Here is a 24885-nt window from a genome sequence, read left to right as displayed (position 1 = left end):
AGCCGTTAAAGAAGAGCCCCTACCTTGGCCACAACTAGTGAACTCCTATTCACCCTTCAAAACCCATCCCACTGGTCACCTCTTCCTGGGAACCTTAGTGAACACCACTAGAAACTGTCATTCACTTCCTCCTCTGGGCTCTGTATATACGTCTGTTTCTGCACTTACCATATGGCATCATGATCACTTTTTTGCTTCTCAGATTTCCCTTTCCCGCTGTGGTCACCAAGCCTTTACAAATGTTTACTGAACTGAGTCACTGACTTGTTTATTAAATAAGGTAATAGCCTGGTGACCTTACCCACAGGAAAAGCATGGTCTACTTCTCCAGCTTACGATACTAAACAAGGAACATCTCTTTTGTTTCTCAATTAGTCATCATGACACTCCCTATACTTTGGGAATCTCCCCGAAGGCCTCCCCTTTTTCCAGGGTCAGGTCAAGGTCATTTGCCCAAATCCCTCTTCCTTCACATTGAGTTCTCTAGGGGGCCCAGTGTCTTTTCCTGCCCATACGTCAGGAAGATCAAATAAATGGTGGTCTTCAAAAGGAAAGCGGTTGGGGTTCTAGGATGTTTTCTTCTCAGGAGGTTCTTTGGCTCATGTGCAAATCTGCCTACTTCCCCACAGCAACCAGTGGCTGCATACACGTGGTGTGGTATGGGGAAGAGCAGCCTCTGAGGCCACACAATGTCTGTTCCCCTTCCCTGCAGGGCAGGGACTTATACAATAATTCATAAATAATAATACAAAATAAACTCACATACTCACCACTGTCCATCTACTTTGGCCTTGCCCCATGAGCACCTCAAGAAATTAATCCCCGAATAGTAAGTCCTTCCCAAGATGTCTGGTAAAATTTCTAACGTCCCCTACATTGCTCATCCAAGACACATGAGTGGGTTTCTGCCCACAAAGAGCCGCGACTCCCATGTGGGAGAACTCTGGTCTTTCTGCGCCCCTGCCTCACCCACACTTGGCAATGTGGAGAGCTTCTGCTCCTTGGAGCATAAGGGATATGAAGGGATCCTTTGGCCCGGACATTTTGGGGATCAGTGGCTCTGTCACCATGGCAGCTGTGTCATCAGGGCATCGCTCGGAACTGCCAGCGGGAGGCGGGGCCCTGTGTCTGGGATGGCCCTGGAGTCATCCTTGCCCAACCCTGACTGCCTCCAGCTCCCAGGGCTCCTCACCGAAGGAGGAGCCTGCAGATCAAGGGCACCCCTTCTCCGGGGCTCACCAATGGCTGATTAATTAATTACACCTGGCCACGCAAAGCACTGGCTGGGCAGGTACTCACAGGGCCGGGCCGGCGACAGCACTGCTAGCAGCTTACAGACAAGGGACTGGGGAGCTGGGCCAGGAAGTCACTTTCTCCTCAGCGGGAGTGAGCAGCAGGGTGATGGAGGGTGACTAGAATTGGTGGGGTGATCACACCAGAAGGTATGAAAATGTCAGCTCACCACCTGGTCCACCTGTGACTAATATAACTAATATAAGATTGTATAACAAATTGACTTAAATTAAAAAAAAATTCTGTTCCTCACTAGCTACATTTCAAGCTCAGTGGCCACACAGTGTTACACAGCACTAGTTAGTTCTATTGGTCACCACCATGGAAAGTCTATTAGACAGTGTAGCTCTAGGATCAACACTGTGTGCTCGTGCCCACCCGCCCAGCCCGCCCCCCCCCCCCCAGGGTGTACAGGGTGGCACTTCCCTGCTCCCCAGGCCAGTGAGGTGTCCATTTCTGTGAGCTGAGACTTACGATGGCCCTTCCAGAAAGCTGAAATTTCCAGAGGACATCCAACTGAACAGAAAGGCTCTGATCCCAGGATTCAGGCCTCAGTGCCGGGGGAAAGACCCCCAAGGAAATAGAAAACGGGATGGAAGGCGATTTGCTTCTTTTGAGGGGTAGGGTTGTGTCAACTCTCCTGTCTATGAGGCAAGATCCCATCATGTCAGGCTCTGCCTCGGGCCCTCTTCACTTCTCCAGAAAGGACATCCTCCGGGGGGTGGCTGCACCCTGGCCGACCTGGAGTTGGTTCTACATCCCTTCTTCTCATCCAGAGGTGCCTCCTCCACCTGCTCCCAGGTCCTCAGAGCCCTGAACGGAGAGCTCTGTCTCTAAGGAGCTTTCAGAAAGGCGATGCCACCCCCTCTTCTGGAAACTGGCAAGTTCATTTTCATTATGCCCTCTTCGGGGCAGGGGGGGTTAGGTCAGAATCTAGGGGGAGGGGTGTGTGTTTGAGGAATGGTGGGTAGAGCCTGCCATTGTGCCCTGCTCTGTGGCAGGCTTTGTTTTTATTATTTTAGTGGGGGTATTCAGAACCCAGGGAACAAGCTAGGCAGGTGGCTTTTGCTGACCATAAGCCCTGCCCTCACCTGCTACCTATGCCAATCTGGACCAGCCAGTGGGGGAAGGCTCTGCCTCTCAGGCTCCAGCCAATCAGCAGGCGAGTTGTGCACATGCTCAGTCTCAGCCTGGCAGGGCCCATTTCTGTGTGTAGCTAGGACAGAAGAGCCTCAGTCAAGGGTCGTGCATTAGGTTGGTCTTGATCCCACTAGTGCTCAGAATTCACCAGGTGGGCACTGCCAGTGTGGTGGGCATGGCTCCAGGTACTTCCTCCTCCAGTCAAGCCCCATGGCCTAGGAGGACCCCACAGAGCAGGGCGGAATGGCAGGCTCTACCCACCATTCCTCAAACACCCACTCCCCCTTGAATCTGACCTCCCTCCCTCCCCCACCCAGCAGGGCATAATGAAAATGAACTTGCCAGTTTCCTGAATGGGCACATTTTACGGCTGACTCAGGCTCTTCTAGAGCTAGTATCGGTGGGAATCAGTGAAACTGCCGCAGAAAGAGGAACGGACGCGTTCTTATTCCCCAAGATGCGACTCCAAAGTACATTTTGAGCATAAAACCTTTTGAATGGTTCCTCCTGCCTTAAAAAAAACAGCAAAAACAAAAACGATAGAAACCATATAGACATTGCGGTGTCATTAAAAATGACAGCGTGTTCCCGTTCCTCAGGATTCTGCACTGCACAGCACGGCAGGGGAAGCGAGAGTGCGCTTGGCTCCAGGAGGTCAAGTCCTCCACTATCTGTGGTTCGATGTGTATGTCAATGAGAACCAGAATAACAATGGGAGAAATTACAGATTGATTTTATTCCTCCTTCTCCTTCACATGACCTCACAGCATCTCATAAAGATAAGAACCAGGCCTCGGGTTTGGTTCCTAAGTTCAACCCAAGCTTGGAAGTTAAGATGGAGACTTGGCAATGCTTCTCTTTAGGAGAGAGGGGATGGAGGAAGGAAGAAGGAAAGGGGGTGGAGAGAGATAAGGGGCTGTTTGCAGAGGCCAACAAGATAAGCAGCACCAGTGAATATTAAATCTGGAAGTAACCTGCAGGGACAACTTGTCCAGAGGTTATCAAGCCTTTTATTTGTCTGTTCACCTATCTATCTATCTATCTATCTATCTATCTATCTATCTATCTATCTATCCATCCTCATCTTAAACAGCAGCCCCCCTCCGGTTTTGCCAAGTGACAGCTTAAGCAAAAGCACAATATCTTACAATATCTAAAAGTGACAAAGTGGTGTCTTGAAGAGCCCCAAGCCTTGGCCTTCCTCCAACCCTCCTCCTGAGCACCCCAAGCTCCCCAATACACCACCTGCAAACCAACTCCTCATATGCTGATGAAACCGAGGTCCAGAGGGGGAATTAATTCCCTGCAGAAGAATTGGAAGTTTTCTCCAAGTTGATCTGGCAAAGACCTAGCAGAGATAGACCTAGACACTTTGACATGAAGTGAAGTGGGGGCAGGGGATAGTGGACGTGGTGGTGAAACAGCTGACCAGGAGATGACCTTGAGGATTGTCCCTGTGTGGGTTGAGCAGAGCATCGTTCCAGGAGGCAGGAGACCCTGTAGTTTCGCTGTGTCCCCTCCCTGCTCCCCACCGGCTACTCCAATCCTGGTGCCCTCCTGAGCTCAAGGCCTAAGGAGATAACTCCACACACGGATGGTCACAACTTAGACATTTAAACCAGGGACGAAAGGAACAAATGCAGATGGCAGTATCTTTAGAAAGACTTCCAAGCATTCGTGAAGAGCACCATTGCAAATACACGACATCCGATTCTCCGCTCTGGCTGCACACCCTTGACAGGCATCGCTAATCAATCACAGCACCTTTTCCTGCTGAGCCTAGATGCAGCCTCAAATAGATGCAACCTCAGAACTGTTTTCAGCTCAGCACTCCGGGAAGCCATCGCCAATTAGTTAAGAACTGTCCCTCGGGATGAGCTCTTTGCTCTTCCTGGTTGGTGGCTATGAAACCCAACTCATAGTTTCTTGTCCCCTGGCATGGTAGCCACACCCTTGGACAGCCTGTACCTCAGAGGAGAAGCCTGAAACTGTATTTCCCAGAATCCCTTTTCCTGTACAGCTCAAGTGACAGTCCGCCAGCGAGACACTCTCCTGTAGGAAATGGAGGCGAGGAGAAGAATTGGTCCATCTCTGGCAGGCACTGCTGCTGGCAGGGCCTACTGCTGGACCTGTGTAAACTCAGTTTCTTGCCTAGCCGGATGGCTCAGTGGTTGAGCACTGACCTATGAACCAGGAAGTCACTGTTCAATTCCCAGTCAGGGCACATGTCCAGGTTGTGGGCTCGATCCTCAGTATAGGGTGTGCAGGAGGCAGCCAGTCAATGATTCTCTCTCATCATTGATGCTTCTATCTCTCTCTCCCTCTCCCTTTCTCTCTGAAATCAATAACAATATATTTAAGAAACTTCCCCAAAACTCAGTTTCTTGAGAACTGAGGTCGGTGGTGGCAGCAACCGCTAAGCTTGCTGGGTCCTTTGCAGCTTCCGGACCCACCTCCAGCAGCTGCCGGCCTGACCTTTGCTCCCTGCCTTTCCCTCGACCATGCAAGCCTCCAGTTCCCTGCTTTAGAACCCTTCCTACTTGGAATACCCAGCGTGGCTCCGGTTTTCCTGCCCAGTGCCCCCCGTGGCTGCAATCGCACTCACGCCTGCAGGGCAGGGCACAGAACTGGGCAGCGAGCTGGACACCCTCCAACTTGCTGAACACAAGAGCCGGGTTCCTGTTGCCTTTCGCCTCCCTGTTTTCTGTTAGTTTGCGGTCAACCTCCACGGTGCGCAGAGAGGGAATCAAGGCGAGGGACAGTTCCAAAGGATCAGAATAATGGCATTCTAGAATTCGGAGCCAGAAGGACACACACGTGCCTGGTTTTCTTTTTACTGATGTGGAAAACAGGCGCAGAGAGGAGAGTGACAGCCAGCTCGCCCCAGAGCTGGGGCTGGAACCCAGGCCCGCTGACCTGGACCAGGGCTGGTGCTGGGCCCCCAGCATCTCAAACAAGGGGACTCACGTGAGCTTGCCCGTCAGGCACAGCCCCGCTGAAATGTATCCCGGCGCAGGCTGGCTCCTTGATGTGAGGTAGTCAACACCTGGCTGCCCAGGGAAGCCTGGCGAGTGCAGTGCTTAGCCGGGCGCTCTGGGCTCTGCCCGGGGGAGGGAAAGCAGCCCCGGGGCGGGAGGGGAGGGGGGCTGCATCAGATCCGATTCCCAGTGGCCAGCCACCGACCTAGCAGAGAAGGAACTTTCTTTGGAAGTCTCTTGGGAAGTGACAGAAGTGCCAGGAAGGCAGGAGAACTGTGCTTGGAAATGATGCCCTCGCAGTGGCTGCCCCCCATGCTGCGCACTCACACTGAGGAAGCGAGGGCATGGCCCCTGGAGGCTGCGCCCCCTTCTGGTGTGGCTGCCCCGGAACGTGGCTGTGGCTGCTGTGGGCACGCTCACCATGAACCCCTCACCTTGCTATTTTGAGATGCCGGCTCCAGATTCACCGTCTGCTTGGTCCCCTGAGTCTTGGCAGTGAGGGGGGTGACGGGCTCTGAGGCTGGGCAGCCACATGGCAGTGCCCCCTGCAGTGCCCACCTTGGCTTCCGAGGCCCTGCTCTCAATCTGGCTTCACTTCCTTCTACCCAAATGCCCGCCTCCATGGGGTTTCCTGGGTTTAGGGCTTTGCCTCCTATTATAATACGAAGACTCAGTTTTTCCATCTCTTCCTCCTCGGTGTGAATGAGCAGCATTTGGGTAACTCCCCAGAAGCCCCAGGCAGCCCCCTGACATGGGATGCTACTAGCATTTTAGTGAATGGCACCTATGGTGGAAGGTCACCCTTCTTCCAGCCCCTGGGGAAACGGTGCTTCCCTGGAGGTGGGGGCTGAGGTGGGGAGAGGGGCACAGCGGTGGGTCCTGGGGGTGCTCAGTTTGTCTGTCCTTCCCATGGGGAAGTCCTGGGGTACAGACTGCCCCACGGAGGAGCCAGAGTCAGATCCATTCTGTGCTGCTGCAGAGGGCGGCAGCCCCATCACTTACGCGCTGATAGACTCAAAAGCAGGCAGAGGGCGGGAGAGCTTTATGGTGGAAAAAGGAAGCGTCTCGTGCGCCACGATTGGGGGCGGTGGGCCTGGGGAGGCGGCAGGCGGGCTAATTCGAAGCGGGCGTCCCTTGTGGTTGGCTAGGGGAGCCTACTGGCTTTCTCTGGTTGGTCCTAAGTTGGGAGCAGGGACAAAAAAGAGGGGAGCGGTGAGTTATCAGTAAAGCCCCGGCTATCTGGGGGCTGCCGCCACAGGGGTCATTGCTCAGCCTCCTGGCCTGTGAGGAGCGGCAGCAGGCGGGCTCCCTGGGCTGGTTATGTGGACGAGGCTTGTGTGTCCAAGTTCTGTGTTTACCTATGGCCCGGCCATTGTGCTTTTGTGTTTTCAGTCTCTCGGCACTGAATCCCCACCGCGGCCTGTTTTGCAGATGGGGAAACTGAGGCCCAAGGCAGTCAAGTAATGTGCCTGAACTCGCTCAGCTGGGATGGGTCTGAGCAGCCAGGCAGGCCTGATCCTTGATTCCACGTTTGTCGCCCCTTTAATCCATCCCCACACACCAGCCGTGATCCTTAAAGACATAAGTCAGATGGCACCATTCCCTGGCTTAAAACCTCCCGGGGCTACCTGCCCTTTCTCTTGGAATAAGATCCTGCTTCCATCTGAGCCCCATAAGCAGCAGCTTCAGGCCACCTGCACTGGGGCCTCCCCCCACCCCCAGGTTCCCCCAGGCCCGCCCCAGCCTCAGGGAGCCTCCCCAGGTCTGCCTGTTCCCTCCTCAGGGCCTGCTCTCTTGCCTTTCCCTCTGCCTGAACGCCTTCCCTTGGTCCTGGGCATCCCTCAGGACACAGCTCAGGTGTCCCGCCTGCAGCCTCGGCAGCTGCCCCTGCAGCCAGCACCCGTCACCCCTTCATCACTGGCTTACCATTGTTGGTGGATCACCTGTCTCCCCTCCCAGACCCAAAGCTCCCTGAGGACTGGGCGTGGACTTACCCCATTCTGTTGTGCTCTCAGGGTCTGGCCCGTAGTAGGTGCTAAATAAATACCCTGTGAAGGAATAAGCAAGGGAGCTTTGCCTCCTTCCTCCCATGGCTGCTCTTTACCTTCCTGAGATGGGGCTCCAGCTCCCACCCCAACTCTCCAGGGAAAGGGGGACAGTAGAGCCAGCCCAGGCTCTGACTATGGTGGCTGCCCGTGGACCCCTTCTTTGGGGTGAGCTGGGCAGTGACTAAGCCAGCAGCCTTGAGCCCTTGAAGCTCCTTTTGGCCTGCTGTCACCTGCGGTGGTCTGAGTTCCTCCCCCTCCCGCCCCCCTTCCTTCCACCCTATGTCACTGTGAGGTGCGGTCTCCAGGTGGCTTCCGCAAAATATAGGACACAATAAATATGAGTTAGTTGAGGAAGGAAAAGCCCCCAAATATGACTTTGGGAATGTCTGTGGCTGGGAGTTAGCTACATGACCCCAGGGCCATGGCTACACAGAATTGCTTGTCCTGTGTCCCCAAAACCACATTGTGTCCTGTGTCCCCAAAACTCCTGGGGAGCCACAATACTTACCAGGCCAAGTCCTCCCATTTTGCAGATTAGCAAACTGAGACCCAGAGGTAAAGCCATTTGCTCAGTGTTACTGGCTGGGGCAGAGACAGCAGCATGGTGCTCTCTCCATGGTGGTGGCGGCTCCCATTTAAAAGTGATGGGCGGGTCCCACTTGTGACACCTGGAAATCAGGGGGACAACAGGGTCGAGGCCTTCAGGACTCACTTGGATGAGATGGGAAATGAAGGGTATCTTTGTGGCATCCCTAACAGTCTCCGTCTAAAACTTTCCACCCTCTCTCCACCAGGTTCTCAATCTCCTTCAACTTCTTCTCGTGCAGCAAACTTTTCCTGAGACTATTTTTTCACCGAAAGTAGCAATGCCAAATAGCTATGGCTTGACCTATGGTTTCTACTCTAACTCAGGGGATACAGCTAGGACAGTGGAGTCCCTGCATCAGCCTGAAACCACTGACCCCCTGCCCTCTGATGGCCCCTCTACCCGCAGTGAAGTGCATTTCATTTTGCAACTGGAAACCGACTCCCACGCTAAGTCGACCACGGGAAGGCACCGACTCCTGGCATCTGCCGTGGCCCAGTCCCCATCTTGGAGTCTTGGTGGTTTGTGCTGATGTCACCCGACCAAGATTTGTCATGAAACTGCACCAGGAAGCTCGGGGAATTTGCTGCGAGGGCAGAGGAGGGGCGAGCTCAAGTTCTGTTTTATCATACTGGAGAGGACAGCACGTGGGGCACGAGACCCAAGCCAGGAAATTGCTCTTCTATTCTCGGCTCTGTGATGAGCTTGCCGTGTGCCCCTGGGCAGGTCACTTCCCCTCTCTGAGCCTCAGTTTCCTCATTTTGTAAAACCACGTGGAGGATCTCCAACCCTCCGCCTTTGGCTTCTGAGGAGCCTGTGATTCTAGCTCGGTCTGTGACCATGGGTGAAGAAACCCCAGACTCGGTTTCGTTTCATGACTTGGGCCCCTCAGCACTTCCCGGTTGGGGCTGGGAACGGGCCTGGGCGCTCACTGACCACGCTGGTCTGAGTTCCAGGAAGGGGGAACCTCACCCCGGGAGAGGATGGGCAGATGTGGGCTGGATGAAAGCTTCGTCCTGCCGCCCCAGGGCTGTGATTGGCACCCGGGCATCGATGTTTATTCGGACTGGAGCTTCGGCTTTCTCGGAGGCTCAAGTGTCTTTAGCTGCTGGATTTGATCAATGAAAAACAGTGAAAGCAACAAATAACAATGCCCATTTGCCGGCAATTTCAGTCGTTTGTGGCAATTAATTAGCATAATTGATCTGCGCGAGGACGACTTTTTCTTTTACCTGAATTTAAAAATACACCACTCCTCCACCCACCCAATCCATCCGAGAAATTTTCTTTTTTTTTTTTTAATGAGGTTTTAACTAAAGCCCAATATCAAAACACCATATAATACTTTTATCTCATTGAAGACATTTGATGCTTATTAAAATATGATTGCTTTAAGGCTTATTTTGATTTTTTGCCCAAGAGTGTGTGCAGAGCTTTGCTGCTCAGATAATAACAAAGAAACCTTAAACATGAAAAAACACACACATGAAAGGTAATATGTTCCCCATTAGTCCCAGTATCATCTCTCCAGGATTACTGCTTTCCAAATATAGCGTTAGTTTAAAAATAAAAGGCCATTTACAGTAATGGGACACTTGCTACTACGTGGGAGCATATGGCCCTCCAAGGGGCTTGCACAATAGCTTTATTAAGCGGGACCGGCTGCCTTAGAAGCCCCTAGCCCGCCTCCTCACAGACCCCCCACATGGGCCACCTACCCTGACCCAAGGCCCGTGTCTAACAAGCCTTCTATTGCCTCGTCAGGACTGCTTTATTGTGCATTGTTTCTTCAAGGGATGAAAACGTTTTGGAATTTGACAAGTAATCAATCGGCCGCCACCCAGCAAGAGAAGCGACATCCGGGAACTCTGCGTTCTGGCCTCCTGCATGGGGACAGCGTGGCTGCCATCCATGGGAAAGGGGTCCTTTGGGGTTTCGGGGTCCCTTTTGTCCCGGGAGGTTCAGGGGCAGCAAACTGCAGACGGGAAGGTTTAAGTCATTCAGGAAGCTCATGTCTAAAAGCTTGGTTTACTTGACCGAGACATGCCTTTTTTTTTTTTTTTTTTTTTTGCTAAGGATAGCTCAAGTCCATTTTCAGTTGGATGAACTAGTCCGGCGAAGGGGCCGGAGAGTCATGTCCATAGAAGGGCTCTCTCAAGTGCAGGGAGGGCCGCTCCAGCTTGCTTCCCCGGGCTGGCCCGTGTCAAGCACCCACCGGAAGCTGCCAGCTCGCTGAGGGCTCCTGAACAGACTCATGTTGCACGTTTGCTATTTTGGTCCAACAATGCAGGTCCCTTCCGGTTTCGGGAGCCGGTCTCCTGGCACTCATCAAGCACCCAGCTCCGAGAGGCCTCCAGGAGCCAGGCAGCAAGCGTCCAGCCCGCAGGGAGGGAGAAGCTGTCCTGGTTTTAAATCCCCAACCAAATGCCAGCCATACTTTGTTGTCAGCAGAGAGGGGAAGATCAAGAGGGAGCGGTGGAAGGGAGTGGAGAGGGGGGTAACAAGAGCTAAAATTTATTGCCCGGAAGCTTGCATTGTCCCCAGAGGCAGGTGGCATTGCCCACGGGGCAGGGGGCTCTGCTTCCCTAAGCACTGCCTTTGCCACAGCGAGGGGCTTTTGCATGGAGCCAGTTACAGTTTGGTCAGGGGTGGGGGGTGGTATCCCTATGTCCATTTTGGACTCAGAATTTGGGCCTCTTCTCGTTACTGCTCTTGAGGTTCTAAATTCCCCCTTCAGGCCGAGAATTGCTCATTCCCCCTGTGCTGCTGGACCACTGGCGGGCCCAGAGCAGAGTCAGCTCTCTCGAACTGTGACCTCATGAAAGGACCAGAGGCCTTGAGGGCGGAGCCAGTCCTAGGGTGGGGGAGCTGGGAGAACTGCTTGCATTTATTGAGCACTTACCATGGACCAGGTTCTGCACTAAGTGCATTGCACGGCTCTCTCCTTCAGCTCTGACTAACGGCCATCCTGCCATGCCTGACTTGCAGGGAAGGGAACTAGGGCTCGGGGAGGTTGATTCACTTGCTTACGCTCACACAGCTTGTGAGGGGGCAGCAGCCTGGCTCCTGCACCTGAGCTTGGACACCGTGCCAACCTGTCTCCCTAACCTCTCACTGGCTCATAGTCCTGAGCTCCCAACAGTGGCTCAAAAGCCCCTTGGAGGGGGCAAAGATAGAGTCAATCCCCTTGGAACAATGCTTACCTTGGTGTCCCTGCATGTTTCTTGGGACCCTCCTTCCTTGGGTGATGATCAACGTTACAGGAATTGAATACACCGAGTACTCTACTTCCGGGGAGAAGTACAGGTCAGCCCCAGACAGGATCCCTGTCCTCCACGAGTTCGAGTGGGTGGTGAATAGACTATCGACACAGAGCCAGAGTAAAGGGTTCGGAGTGTGACAGTTGCCAAGGAATTTGCATCACAAAATGAAGGAGCTGAGAGTCATGTTAGAGATCATGATGGGGAGATAGAGACGGAGAGCAGGCAAGATTCGTCCAGAGTCACCAGCCGGTTGAGAACAAAGCTGGGGCAGAACCCTGAGGTCCCCACACTCCTAGCCTCTCACTGTTCCTCTGGGTCTGTAGTGGTTGTGAGATGAAGAGGGGAGCAGTGGGCGGTGAACTCTTCTAGGAACTGGGGACTCGAGTCGGGGGACCTTGGAGGTGTAGAAGTCAACAGCCAGGAGGGCATGTGAGGACCCTGCAGGGAGAAGAGGTGGCACGCTCAGGCCATGGGGTGTGGACAAGGTGGGCTGGGTGGTAGATAGATCGCTTCCCCCAAATCAAGTATTGATGAATGGGGGCTGCAGGGAACCCTGGGTTGAAGAGAATTCTGGGAGAACCAGACTCAATTAGCAGTTTTGGCCAGAACCATGGGGGGAAGGTGTTGACCTCCTACTGCATGCTTGTCATCCCTGGCATTGGGGAAGCGTAAAGATAGTAATACGTGTTAGCTCTTTTGACCTCCGGACTGGGGGCTGGAGGGGGGTGTCTCATTGCTACTTATTAATTTCTCTTGGACAATTTCCCGCTCACTCTGACTCACGGGTGCTGATATCAGCACATTTCCTGTGTCTTCCAGGGGACCTGGCCCCTGCCAAAGCCTGGAGGCCCTGCAGGGAGGCAGCTGGTCCAGCAGTCTTGGGGGACGGGGGTTGTGGGCAGGGGTGAGCGCAGCTGCCAGACTCCACGGGCCACAGAAGAGCCTCTTGTCTCCTGTGGCCATTGCCGGGAGGCCACGTTCCTGCTGAGTCAGAGCCACTGCAGACTCTGTCCACCTGTAACGAGTGAGATTTCCCGGGAAACATTACCGTCGTGGATGAGGGGGCTGCCCAGGTGAGGCAAGAGGACAATCTAAAAGCCAAAGGTCATGGCTTCTGGTCTAAGAGTTGGCTTTGAGGTACCCAGGGCTCCTCTGGAACCAATGTGGGTCAGTGCTGCCTCCATTTTTCTGAGAAGAGAAAACGTCAGCCTGACAGCCAGGAGGCCCTAGGTAGCTTGGCGGGGATGTGGGGGGGCTCTTTGGCTAAAGTGGATGAAGCGCAGGTGAGAGCCTGAAGCACCGAGGCCGGGGGCTCAGGTGGGCACCAGCTCCCTTGGGTCTAAATCCTACATGGCCCCTTTACAGTCCAAGCAAGAGCCCCGCCAGCTGGTGGCAGAATGAGACTTCCGGGGTGGTGGTCCTTTCTGTGACCCATCAGTGTGGAAGGCTTGGGTGTGTTGAACTTTCCCTACATCAAACACACCTCCTCCTCCACTCAGAAGAAAAGCCCGGCCACTCAGCTCAGATTTGGGGGGTTAGGGGGGCATTTGATTGTCTAGATAGAGCACATCAGATAGCCGGGGTCTCTCTTATCATTTTATAAGAAAATCATTGCAGACCAGGCCAGCTGTCCTTTTCCTCTCTTCCTCCTTAAGTTCCAAACCCGAGCTGACACTCCCCATCCCCACGCTCCCCACCCCCATGCTCCCCATCTCCACGCTCCCCACCCCCACACTCCTGTGCTACTGGACCAGCGGAGAGGCAGCAACCCCAGCCCTCGCTTCATTACACGTGCAGGCCACCGCGTGTGGGATCTAGTGATTTGGACATATTTTATTTAACCAGCTTAGTAAAAGGTAATATTCAGCAGCTGTGATCTATGGCAGAATTACAATTTTCAGGGTCAAGGAGGGATTTTGATATTAGGAGGTTGGGCAGAATGGCTATGAAATCTCATGAGCTGTCTTTAAAAATAAATGAGAAAATAGGTTATCCAAGAGTCATTGTAAGGGAAAAATCAATAGGCAGAGTCTATTCACTGGGGCTCTCAAAATCCTTGAAATTTGAACAAAAGTTTCACGTTTAGTGGACTGCAGGGTTTGAAAGAGCAGCTGGAGGCTCCGTGGGCCCAGCTTCCCTGTGCTGCGCATCCAAACGCGGCGAGCCTGCAGGATGGGGCCGCGTCTCCAAGACCAAGTGAGACGGTGAGAGAGAAAAGCGTTTTGCTCGAGGCAGGCAGTCCACCCACAGACGCTGAGAAACACCCGCTGTGCCGGCAGCAGGGATGGCCGGTGGCTCAGCACCTCTTCACGGCCCCCATCCTGTCTGGCAGGAGGGTGGACGCCACTGTCTTCCTCCCATGAAGTCCACGGTGCCTCTAGGCCCTCCGATGGGAACAAGTGATAATTTAGTGGGGAATTTCCTCGTTGGTGAAATCTGGGCTGAGCAGGTTGCCTTGAATGATAGAAGTTTTCTCCCATCCATTCATTCTCAATCCAGTGTTACAAGTGTGTCTTCCCATCTCCTTCAGAATGCCATATCCTTGGCATTGAACAGGCTCCGATTAGCCCAACCTACCCAGACTGCCTTACCTCGCCAGGTCTCGCTGGGTCGCATTCCCATGGTGGGCAATCTCCAGGTAGCTGCTGGGTCTCCCTCGCCAGCCTAGGAGCTCTGGGCGAGGCAGAGACTCGGCTTTGAGGTTCAATGCTATTTTCCAATCCCTGGTGCCATGCCTGATGGCTAGGACTGAAAGGTAATCTTAAAACATTTTTAACGTTTTTTGAATGGATACAGAAATGAGTTTGTTTCTTTTCTTGATTTCAGACATTTCTGAGGTATTTTAAGGCCATAATCATAAGGAAAACAAAACAAAAAAAACACCCCCAGTAGCATCTGTGCACCATGATGTCAAGAGCAGCTCGCTTAGCCAGGACGAGATGACGGCGATGGAGTATCACCTGCCTGGTGGTGCTTCCCATGGGTTTCCCAACTGAATTTTCATTTCAGTTCTTGGAGCCCGTGGTATTTCCCCCACTTTACAGTTAAGGAAACTGAGGCTCAGTGAGCGGATTACCCCAACTCACCAGTGAGGGAACCAGAGCTGACATCCAGATCTGGGATGGCTCTGCGAAGCCATCTCCCAGAGCAGTTTAAGAAGAAGAAGAAAAAACCCCTCCTGTATTCAAAGGCAACCTTGAACATGATCCTTCCAACTCTCCTCATTTAAGACAAGACAGTGCCTGTGTGCAGAGTACAGAAACTGCGGCAAGGCGTGGCCTGAAGATGTGTGACTTCCCTTCAGCCAGAAAGAGAGTGAAGGTAAGAGAAATAAATCCAATGCAAAAGACAGGCATAGCGGACTTTGGAATTAGACATTTTATTTAACTCGTCAAATAATACAAGTTAGTCCAGGAAACAACGATTAAAATGTATCACTTGTGCTAACGACAGGTAGGACCACATTTCCAAGAGATCTAATGAAAATAAATGCTGGAAATAAATTACTTTGTGGAATACAGCAAATAAATAGATTTGCACACAAAAAACAACCCCGTGGATATCAGAAAAAGTCGTGACGTTCCGGGGAACGAGGCCTCGTGGAGCTGGGGGAGACTGGGACGTGAATGAGATGTAAGAAACAGCAGTGCCGTATTGACAACGAGCAGCAGAGGTTCTAACTCCTTCCCCACGTCCCCTCGGTTTTAGGAGCAATTTCAACCGACCCCGGAGCCAGGCTCCGAGCACCGCTCCCGACACCCACTGCCTCAGTGATCCAGATAATGTAATCGCACCATCATTAGGAACCATGAAATTGCAATTCCTCGGGGAAGGAGCGGCGTTGCTCACTTACGCAGAGAAGAGCGATTAATTAGCGGATCTGTTTAAAGTGACCATGTTCTACACCGGTTCTAATCCCACTCTGCAGTGGCTCTCAGGCCGAATGAATTGTGTGGAGGAAGTTGAGCTGAAGCCAGGAGACATCCCTCAAAATGCAATGAAGTGAAATAAGATCAACTTGAAAAAGCGAAAACTTCAAAAGCGGTAGAGAGATCACCCACGATCGGGGAAAAGCTAGCGAAGAAGCCAAATGGGGTTCATCTAATTTCTCCTCTTTCCTGAAATGACGTGGGTGCGTATGCAGTTGGGATTCCATTTGAGGCAACTTGATCTAAACGACTCTCATTCATTCATTCATTCACTCATTTCATAATGTTGCCTTAAAGTGCCAGCGCTGTTCTAGAATTCGGCAGGCTGCTGCTTGGGTCCCATTCAGCCTCGGACAGTTGCTTCTCAAACGTCAGGCAAGGCAGAAGCTGCACTGGAGACCCTGTGATGGTAGCTTTGGAAACAATTCTGAAATGGGGGTACCTTCCCCTGGAAGTGGAATGGAATTTTTATCATTCTCTAAAGGATGACATCTCTCGACCCAAGCCTGGCCCCTGGGCACCGAGCGCTGAAATCCCAGGCCACGCTGGAAAACCACATGGATGGCGCAGATCAACCCGGGGTCCGGCTGACGTCTTTCTGTTTCACAACTTGCTTGGATGCCAGATTAAATCTCTCTGGGGCTGATGCCTCTAGTCTGTATGTCTGGGTGCTGTTAAGTGGGGCTGTTAAGTCTTGGGACACAACACCTACCTACCTGGGGGAGAGACTGTCTTAGCAGTGGGGTTACACCCATGTGCCGGGCTGACCCCCCTCTAAGAAAGAAGGTCTGCCTGGCTGGCACAGCTCAGTGGTTGAGCGTCGATCTATGAACCAGGAGGTCACGGTTTGATTCCCAGTCAGGGCACATGTCCAGGTTGCGGGCTTGATCCCCAGGGTGGGGCGTGCAGAAGGCAGCCAGTCAATGATTCTCTCTCATCACTGATGTTTCTCTCTCTCTCTCCCTCTCCTTTCCTCATTCAGTGTGCCGTGAGCAGGGAGGGGCAGGCACAGTGTGAAGGTTCGGTTTCCTGATAGGGAAATGGGTGCCCAAGAGGGAAAGTGACTCACCCAGGCAGGGCTGGCTCCACATTTGTGAGCTCCAAAGCAAAAAAAAAACAAAAAAAAAACTCCCACAAAGTGATGTGGAGCCCCTTGTTCAAAGCGTGAGAAAAAAGTGCTTTTCCCTTTCTTCCCTAGTCAGTCAGTCAGTCAGCCTGTCTGTCTCCCTTTCTCTTTCAACTTGTCACCGTGTTTTAAATTTCCTAGCTAGTGTCGTTCAAAGTCAAGTCAAAATTTCAAATGATTAGCATGGATTTTACTATTCATGTTTATATTGTGCAATGCCAGTTTTAAAGGCAAATATTGGAATATTTAACACGTGTGCGAATCACCAAAGTTACCCACTGTATTTTGTTGCTCGTCTTAAGAGAATGCCATGACCAGGCCCGAAGCGCTAAGCCAGACTCAGGAAAGTTGGAAGAGCGGGGTCCCCCAGACATGGGGCTGGCCAATGGGGTTCTGCCAGGGGGGAGTGCAGACCCCACAGGCCTGGGCGCTGCCTGCAGAGGAGGGGCACTTTGCACTTGCGGCTAGCGGGTGGGTTCCCTTTTTCTGCCGGGTTCCCTTTTTCCCTGTGGCTGGATGGACACGCTGTGCCCCAGGCCCGGGGCAGGAGGTCAAGCAGGCATCTCCCCCTTCCACAGCCCCCTCCCCAACCCTCAGCAGGTGGGTAACCCCAGGGGCACTGTAGCCCTTGTGCCAGGATGCTCTAGGTACACGAGGTAGTGCACCCCACTGAGTGTGCCCTGATGCTGCCAGCCCGGAGGGACTGCAGCCACCATGGCCCCCCCCCCCCCAGTGCTCTGGGTGTGCAGGCCCGATCCTGCGCCTGCCGTGCCTGTGCCCAGGTGGGGGGCGGGCTGGAAGCAGCTGGGGGTGGAGATGGCGAGGGAAAGCCTATCGAGCTGCGGCTCCAGACCCCAGACACAGGGGTGGGAGGAGGCAGGACTGCAGGTGAGAAGAGGCGCCAAGCCCCCCCTTCCCTGCATCCCCCACCCCATTCACGGTCCAATGACCCATTGCATTTTAGTTACAAAACACAACTACAAAGATAAAATTATTAAGAATTTCAAGAAAATGACTGCAGAGCATTCATCCCCAAGCCTGGGTCCCTCTGAGTCAGGGGCCTGTGCACATGCACTGGTCACAGGCCCATGACACCAGCCCAGCATCCAAGACCACTCAGGACACCGGTCTCCCGGTCTTCTAGAAGGTTCCACACACTAGCGGCTGCCATATCACACAGAGGCCCTTGACCCTTGCTCTGTCAGAAACCTTCCCTCACCGCCGGGGTGATGGGAGCTGCGGAGGAGAGAAGCGGCCTGGAAGCCCAGGACCTGGCCGAGGACGTGCTGGGCGATCCTGAGCAAGGCCCCCCTCTCTGAGCCCGTTCCCCCATCTGCACAAGCGGGTGGGCCTCCGTGGCTCCCGAAGCCTGCACGGCGCGAGGGCCCTGTGCCTCTGAGCTCGTCTGCCATCCAAACTGTCTGTCGCCAAGGTGGCCGCACAGAGCTCCTCCGCTTCGTCATCTGCAAACCCTGCTCTCTCCGGCTCGGTGGCTTTCATCTCTCCTCACAAAGGGGCTCAGGGAGGCCCGTCTGGAGGCCTGGAACGCGCAGCTGCCTTTGCTGGGGTGCCCAGCGTCTCCTGTCCCCAAATGCCACGTGCCCAGACATCAAAGTTTCTCCACTGTCTGGGGGGTGGGTGTGGGGGAGGGCGCCCAAGCAGCCATGTGCCCAAATCTGGATTTGGCTTCCACTTCCTCTTTCCGCACGGGGCCCAGAGAGAGGAGACGAAGGAGAGAGAAGCCTTTGAAATACGTCTCCCGCGCCGTTCGCTCAGCGATCACCTTGCGCTGAGCCCAGCCACACTCCCATGGTGCACCTCTTAGCCACTCGGCAACTTTTTCCCTTTTATGATATTTTGGGTTTCCGATTGCCTGCCAAGTCAAACCTTTATCCTTTAATAAGCAGAAAAAAAAACCCTCCGAGTCAGCCCCAGAGCCCCGGGCCCCAGCCTAAATGGTCCTCGTTCCTGTCCCCTGTCTCTCCCGGGATGGCTCTGGACAAGGGCCAGTGCTGATGGGACTTGCCCACAGGCAGGCAAGCGTCAGCCCTACTTGGGATCCAATGGGGCAATTTTGCAAATGTAGTCATGGAAACCGCTGGGAGGAATGAACACAGCACTGTCGTCTGGAGAGGGCTTGGCCGGGCAAGTCATGGAGATGGGGTGGGCCTCACAGGGTAGCGATGGAAGGCAGCAGAAGCAGATCCCCACATGACCTCCATGCCCTGGGATCACACAGCAAGTCAGCACACTGGGAAGGAAAATAGCTCTCTGACCTCCAGCCCCGGGGCTGTGGGGCTACCTTGCTTGTTTTCTTATCTATCTGTTTTACCATGTGTCTTTGGGGCCTGGTACGTAGTAGATGCTTAATAAATATTTATTGACTGGGTGAATAATTCTGGTTACACCTCCCGTGCTGCAAACAGGGGAAGGCTGGATTATTTAGAAGTCTTGGGGACAATGAGCTCACGGAAGCCATCTAGCTCTCCTTGCTCTGTAATTTCTCAGGAGGGGTGGGCTTGGGTGAAGAAGAGGAGACAGAAGAGAAGAGAAAGGCTCTGATGGTGCCAGTGTCGCCGCTGTGCCAAGACCCCCGGTGGCGCAGCGTGGGGAGGGTTGGCTCAGGGCACAGACTATTTATTCCTTTTGGGTTCTTCCCCCCATGCCTCACTGTGCACTGTGACGGCCGTGGCCTCCTCTCACCCTCAGCGGGGCTCTGGACGAGACTAGGCTGGAGCAGCTCACTGAGGCGAGCGATCTAACTCCCCCCCCTGTTCTAACTCCTCCTCCTGCCTCCCTGTTCTCTCCTCTGCTTCAGCAAGAGCTCTGCTTGGACCGGCAGAGGACCCTCGAGCAGTGACCTCTCCTTGGCAGAGCCCATGCGTTCTCAGAACGTGCCCTGGCCGTGGTGTGAGGGGCTTGTAGGGCAAAGCTGTGTCCCCGGAAATACATCCAGTGGCAGCCCTAGGAGAAACCTCCAGGGAGCTGGTTCCGGGAACCAGGACCCTCTTTCCTTCTCCCCCTTCTCCCAAAGACCAATCACCAGGTAGGTCTCTCTTCCCCCAAACCCCAAACCCGCCCTCGGGAGGCTACTCGCCCAGGCGGATCAGAGGCTGACGGGGCTGAAGCTGTCTAGGGAGAAGGAATCGGCATTTCCCAGGCATAAGGTCAGAAACCAAAGGAGTGAATTCTTAAAGGCGGATTTCCAGTATCTGCCAGCCCACAGGGTGCCTGCTACAGGGCCAGGCTGACCTGCCCACGGGACATCCCGGGAGGGCCAGGGCCTCGGCCACTTCCTGTGTCCAGAGAGAAGCAGAGGGGGTTGGGACAGTGGGTCAGAGCCCAGAGTGGGGCTGGCGAGCCTCAGCCCCTTACAGGCACCGGTCTGCGGCTGACACGTCCCCTTGATTCAGCAGCAGCCCCACCCCACGGAGGTGAGGGCTCCCCCACACTGTGGGTCCACCTGTCTTTGGTGGGCAATGCTGTGCAGAGTAAGGAACATGCACTCTTCCTTCACATCCAGGGGGGCTGAGGGCCTGTTCTCTCGGGGGTGGGTGGGTGGGTGGGTGGGAGTGGACACGGGCTAGGAGAACGGTGCTCCCCATTCCCTGATATTGACCCTAATGCCCAGGCCTGAAGTGCTGATGAACTAGGCCTCCGAGAGTGGCTTCCATGGTCATGGCAACTCATCGAATCTAACAGGATGGCGAGTGCGGCCCGCAGTTACAGCGTGGAGAAGGCCACTGATTCCTGTCCTGGGATGACGATGAGGGTGGGACTTTCCCCTCAAGCTTACAGCCCACGGCAAAGCCCACCATTCCACCCATGGCAAGTCACGGAGAAGGAGCAAGATGGAGGGTCCCGTTGTCTATCAGGGAGGCTCTGTTTGCAATGAGCTCATGGCCTACACGGAGACACCCAGACGTGCTCTCATCACACCCTCCCTGCACCAGCGACCCGGACACACAAGTCCTATTAAGAAGCCTCTGCCTACTCTCACTCCAGACCACAGTCCTCAACCACACACTCCGCTGAAGGGGGAGGCAGGTGGACCAGAGACCCGGGACTCACAGTGGTTCCTTAGAAACCAGCCCCAGTCACAGCCAACCCACGGTCCTTGGCTTGGGATACACATTCTCCCAAGAAAGCCATCTCCACTCCCCAACACTGAGTGACCCACTGGGCTCGCAGTTCAAACCAAGGAGATGAGGAAATCATCGCTTGTAGTGTGTTCTCAACTACGTAGACAAATGGCCATAAATATTTATGATGGGAAATTTCATTATTTAACAATTCTGGTCTAAATTTCCAGCTAACACCATGAAGAGTGCCTGCTGAACAGGTTGCAAATTAAGAACAATTATTTTTCTCTTCTGCATTTGAATGGAACTTACAGCAAAAGTCATTTAAAGGGGTTAACATCAACCTTAATTAAATATTAAAGTGTGCCTGTACCTGCTGCTATTGTTGCCCCTTCGAATAAGATATAACCTATTTTTGACAAGTTTTCATCTTTCTCTGTGGAAGACGCTACATGAAACCAAATCAGTGGCAAAGAGGAGAGTAATGAATAATCTATTTCATATTCCAACAGTACCCAGAGCTCCGAGTGGAAAAATATTCAGTCAGATGATGGCAAGAGGCTGCTGGGGTACCACATGACACAGCTAATGTTTAAATAATAATAATAAAAAAAGCGATAAACAAATCATTAGCCCTTAACAGTTGTTTAATGCAATTTGTTAATGAACGCAATGGTGGGGACTAATAATGAAAGAAAATAAAACCGTCTAAACAGGCGCCAAGTTGCTGGCGATGCGCAATTATTTCCTTGTCAAGTTTTTATGATTTAATGAGCCCCTCTGGGACTGATGGCTGTCAGTCAGTCGTGACTTTTTGACACCATTACAACTTCAAATACAGCAGCAGGCAGGCTGTTTTCCTCGGATTTGAAATACTGAAATGATCTGACAGTTTTAAAGAAAAGATGTGCCAAAAGAGAGAGAGAGAGAGAGAGAGAGAGAGAGAGAGAGAGAGAGAGAAAGGCAGTTGCTTTCCTTTCTTTCTTTTTCTCTCCTGCTCCCTTCTTCTCTGGAGTAGATAATCTCTGGATGCTGGTTTGGTAATGAAACCCAATCACGGAGGTCATTATCTGATGAGGTTTTTGGAACAGGCAGGCTTTTTCCCTCTTTATTTCTTTACTTAATGATAACCCTCAATGGGCTTGCCCCGCGTGGGACGGCCAGCGCCGCACAATTTTGTTCACCATTAATTTCAGCCTTTGAAGCTCGGGGCTCAGAAGCAGTAGCAAAGCAAACCCCCCACCACGCTGGTTCCAAAATAAGACAATCCAGCCTGCCTGAAACAGAATCGCAAATGGCCTCCCGGCCCAGGCTGGCGGCTGACGTCAAGCCCGCCGCCTTTGCAGGCGCTTGCCTTCAACGTGGAACATTTAAAACTCTTTACAACTTAAGAGACGTTAATTAAATTGCTTTGGATTCTGGAGCAGGGCAGCATCTGCTTTATTTATTCCGTCAGGGAAACTGTAGTCTGCAGTGAATTTCATGCGGCAGGGGCTTCCGCCTCTCTTCCTCCTCTGCGTCTTCATCACTAGCGGCGCCCCCCCCCCCCCCCCCCACCGCCCTGACCTCGCATCGCAAGGCATCTTAAACAATATTCCCAACTTTAATTCCATTGATCAGTTGAGGTCTACGTATTAAGTTCCTGGAACCTTTGATTGTGTGTGGGCTTTCTTCCTTCCCCGGTGGAGTGTGGAAGGAAGAGGACAATCTGTCTGTCTTAGGGCTCCTTTGAGCCTCTCCCACAGCGCCCAGGAGGGCCCGGCACGGAATTCAAGGGACCTTCAGACCAGCTTCCTACTAGGCGCTCACTACTCGGGGCTCGGGTGGTTCTCAAGGGGCGTTTGATGGGGCTGTTTGGCCAAGGGTTATCTGTTCATATCTTTCCCGCTCTCAAGGCTGAATTGGGGCAAAATCTCAGGTAAGAGCTGATCAAGAGAACCCCAAAGAGAAGGTCACTGAGAGATGAGCAACATACTCCTTCCTTCATCTACTTCAGCATGAGCACAGGTTTTAGTGAAACATGTAGGAGCTGGCAAGTTGGGGTGATCAGATCAACCTGGCTCGCTGCGTGGCCTGGGAGGGTCTGGCGTCTGAGATGCAGCTGGAGACCTGGTGACGTGCTTGAGAGAAGGAAGACCAACAGTTTCGAAGGAAGGAAGAAGGGCTGGAGGCTCCCTCCCCACCACGAGTGTTTCCGAGCGAGAAGGAAGCGGGTTGTTTGTTTCCTTGCTTTTTCAAGGTTTCCTCTCTGTGTTTAGCACATGCAGAATTCCGTTATCAGAATAAAAGATCCTCGCTGAGATGGATCCTTTATGCCGACGGGAAAATCAGCAGAGCCTTCCCACTCCTCCACCGTCCTACCTCGCCCTGCCCAAATCTCACCCATCCCCGCACAGTAAAGGCTGCAGCTCTATGTACACGATCCTAAATGATTTATCTGAACACGAGTTCTCCGGCGGATTTTGCCATTCTGCATTTCCTCCCTTCACCATAAGGGTTCTCTTCTGCGTTGGGGGGTTGGGGGGGGGGGCGCGGGATATATTACGTGCTGCACCGAGGCGAGCTCCATCCATGTGCACAGGTGGTTAGCATTTTTTATGAAGAGAACAGGCTTGCTTTTCAAGGGCTCAAAGCTCCCAATTATATTCAAAAGATAGTGCGGACCCTGTAAGTGCCTATGAAGTCTTAAAGAAAAACATATTTTGCTTCATGACTAGGGGGAAAATGACCTCAGCTTGGGCAACTGGAAGCTCATCGCAAATGAACTCATTCTGAACGCAATTCCCCGTTACCTCGGACAGAAAGAAACCAGAGAAGATCACAAAGCCTGTTAGAGGTTTGAATACATCGTGAATTCAGGAAGGCGATGCTGACATTTGTTAGTGAAAAACCCAAGCTGTCTTTTTGCAACACGCGGCGATACCTTTCCTTTAAAGGAGGTTATCGCCCATTTTCCGTGAAGTTTATTCCTAGTGGATCCCCCTATAGGACTCTACCTTATTTATAATCACATTTGAAATTTCACTCTGACGGAGTCATGTTCTTGCTCTTCCTGAAATATTCATGTTCTCTTTACATACTGGAATGGATGTGGAGAGAACCTTGTCAGACCTTTCGCATGTCTGAGGGCTGCTTTTGGCAGTGCAAATATTAAAACCGAAAGGATACAGGAGTGCTTACACAGGTCAGGGGAGAGGGGGTCACAATTAAATACGGTGCCAGGGCTCACGCTGCCAGCAAAATCTGGGGAGTCTGGGATTTGGGGAGGGTATGGAAACATTTCTTGTAGCCAGTAATCAAAGTTGTGAAAAGTGGACATTGGGCAGGCTCAGCAAAAATAATCCTGGGTGTAAAAAAAAAAAAAAAAAAAGAAAAAAAGAGAAAATTATGCGTAGAAAAACAGAGAAAGTGCTAAGTCAATTTCCTGCCCAGCTGACGTTGAAACCCACCTTTACAATGAAAGCACTCAGGCGGGCTGACTACGTTCATTGTGCTGGGGTAGGAACAGGGCTGGTGTGCCGAAGCCCGTCACTGCTCCGTTCCCTGCTTTTCTCTCTGCATTTTGATCCTCGGACATCACACAAGGGCAATTCGGTGACAAGAGATGTGTGACAAACAGTGCAGCCCATCACAAGCCCCGTGACAGACTCATTATGCCCTCTCCCAAGCCGTGACCCCTGACATGTCCACGGGGCACGGAAGAATGTCACCAAGGCTATTTTGGTCAGTAGGTGGAAGGACCAAAATGGCAAATAAGGCCTCACCTTGCCCTACACAAACACACATCTGGGCGAAGAAAACCTAGGAAAGGAAACCAACCCACATGCAAACAAGAATAAAAATATTTTTACACTCTTTGCACTCCGGCTGAACAGTGGTGAGAGGGAGGGAGGGTCATTCGGGGCCTGTCAGCGCGAAAGAATGATTCATGTGACCATTTTGTCTTAATTACTCAGCACGAGCCGCCGTTGCTGTTTATCAAGGACCCGCCGATACATCAGTGTCCTCTGATGGAGAATGTGATCGCCATCAGGATGGTGATGACCAGGATGACAGCCAGCACGACGACCAGGACGCGGTTCTGGATGATCCTAGGAGACAGCAAAGGAGAGAGAAACTCAGGTGATCGGAGCACATGCCGACAAAGCTCGTCCAAGATCAAGTTGGCTAATCAAACGATGGCTTCACAGGCCGGGGCGGCGAGACTAGAGTGTGTGTGTATGTGTGTGTGTGACCACACAGCTTTTTGGTTCTACAAAGGATCCACAAGAAAACGAACAACTCCACAGCGATCGCCACGCTCTACCTGGAGACATGCTGCAAACCGAATGGCTTTCTAGGTGCGGAGTGCCATGTGGCACCTGTAAGTGATCGAGGGCCCCTGAGAGCATCTCTTTTTAATTGAACATGTGAGACGAGCCTCATTTTTTTTTTTTTTGC

At 52.8% G+C, this 24885-nt stretch overlaps 1 protein-coding gene across 3 annotated transcripts in view; it reads right to left on the bottom strand.

The window, feature by feature from the left end:
- Positions 1-14668: 14668 nt before the first annotated feature.
- VTI1A (vesicle transport through interaction with t-SNAREs 1A) overlaps positions 14669-24885 on the bottom strand; it is a 326845-nt gene continuing 316628 nt past the window's right edge. For 2 of the 3 annotated variants that reach the window (XM_079793566.1, XM_079793565.1), the window contains exon 8: positions 14669-24536. Coding sequence is in view for 1 of the 3 variants with exons in the window: in XM_079793565.1 (XP_079649691.1) it covers positions 24443-24536 (94 nt within the window). In the remaining 2 variants the exon portion in view is untranslated. The remainder of the gene's footprint in view (positions 24537-24885) is intronic. The other variant, XR_013814740.1, reaches the window with a different exon arrangement.

Source organism: Cnephaeus nilssonii, assembly GCF_951640355.1.
Source record: "Cnephaeus nilssonii genome assembly, chromosome: 16".
Taxonomy (NCBI): domain Eukaryota; kingdom Metazoa; phylum Chordata; class Mammalia; order Chiroptera; family Vespertilionidae; genus Cnephaeus; species Cnephaeus nilssonii.
Note: the sequence above shows the minus strand (reverse complement) of the source record. Positions and strands in the feature narration are given on the sequence as shown.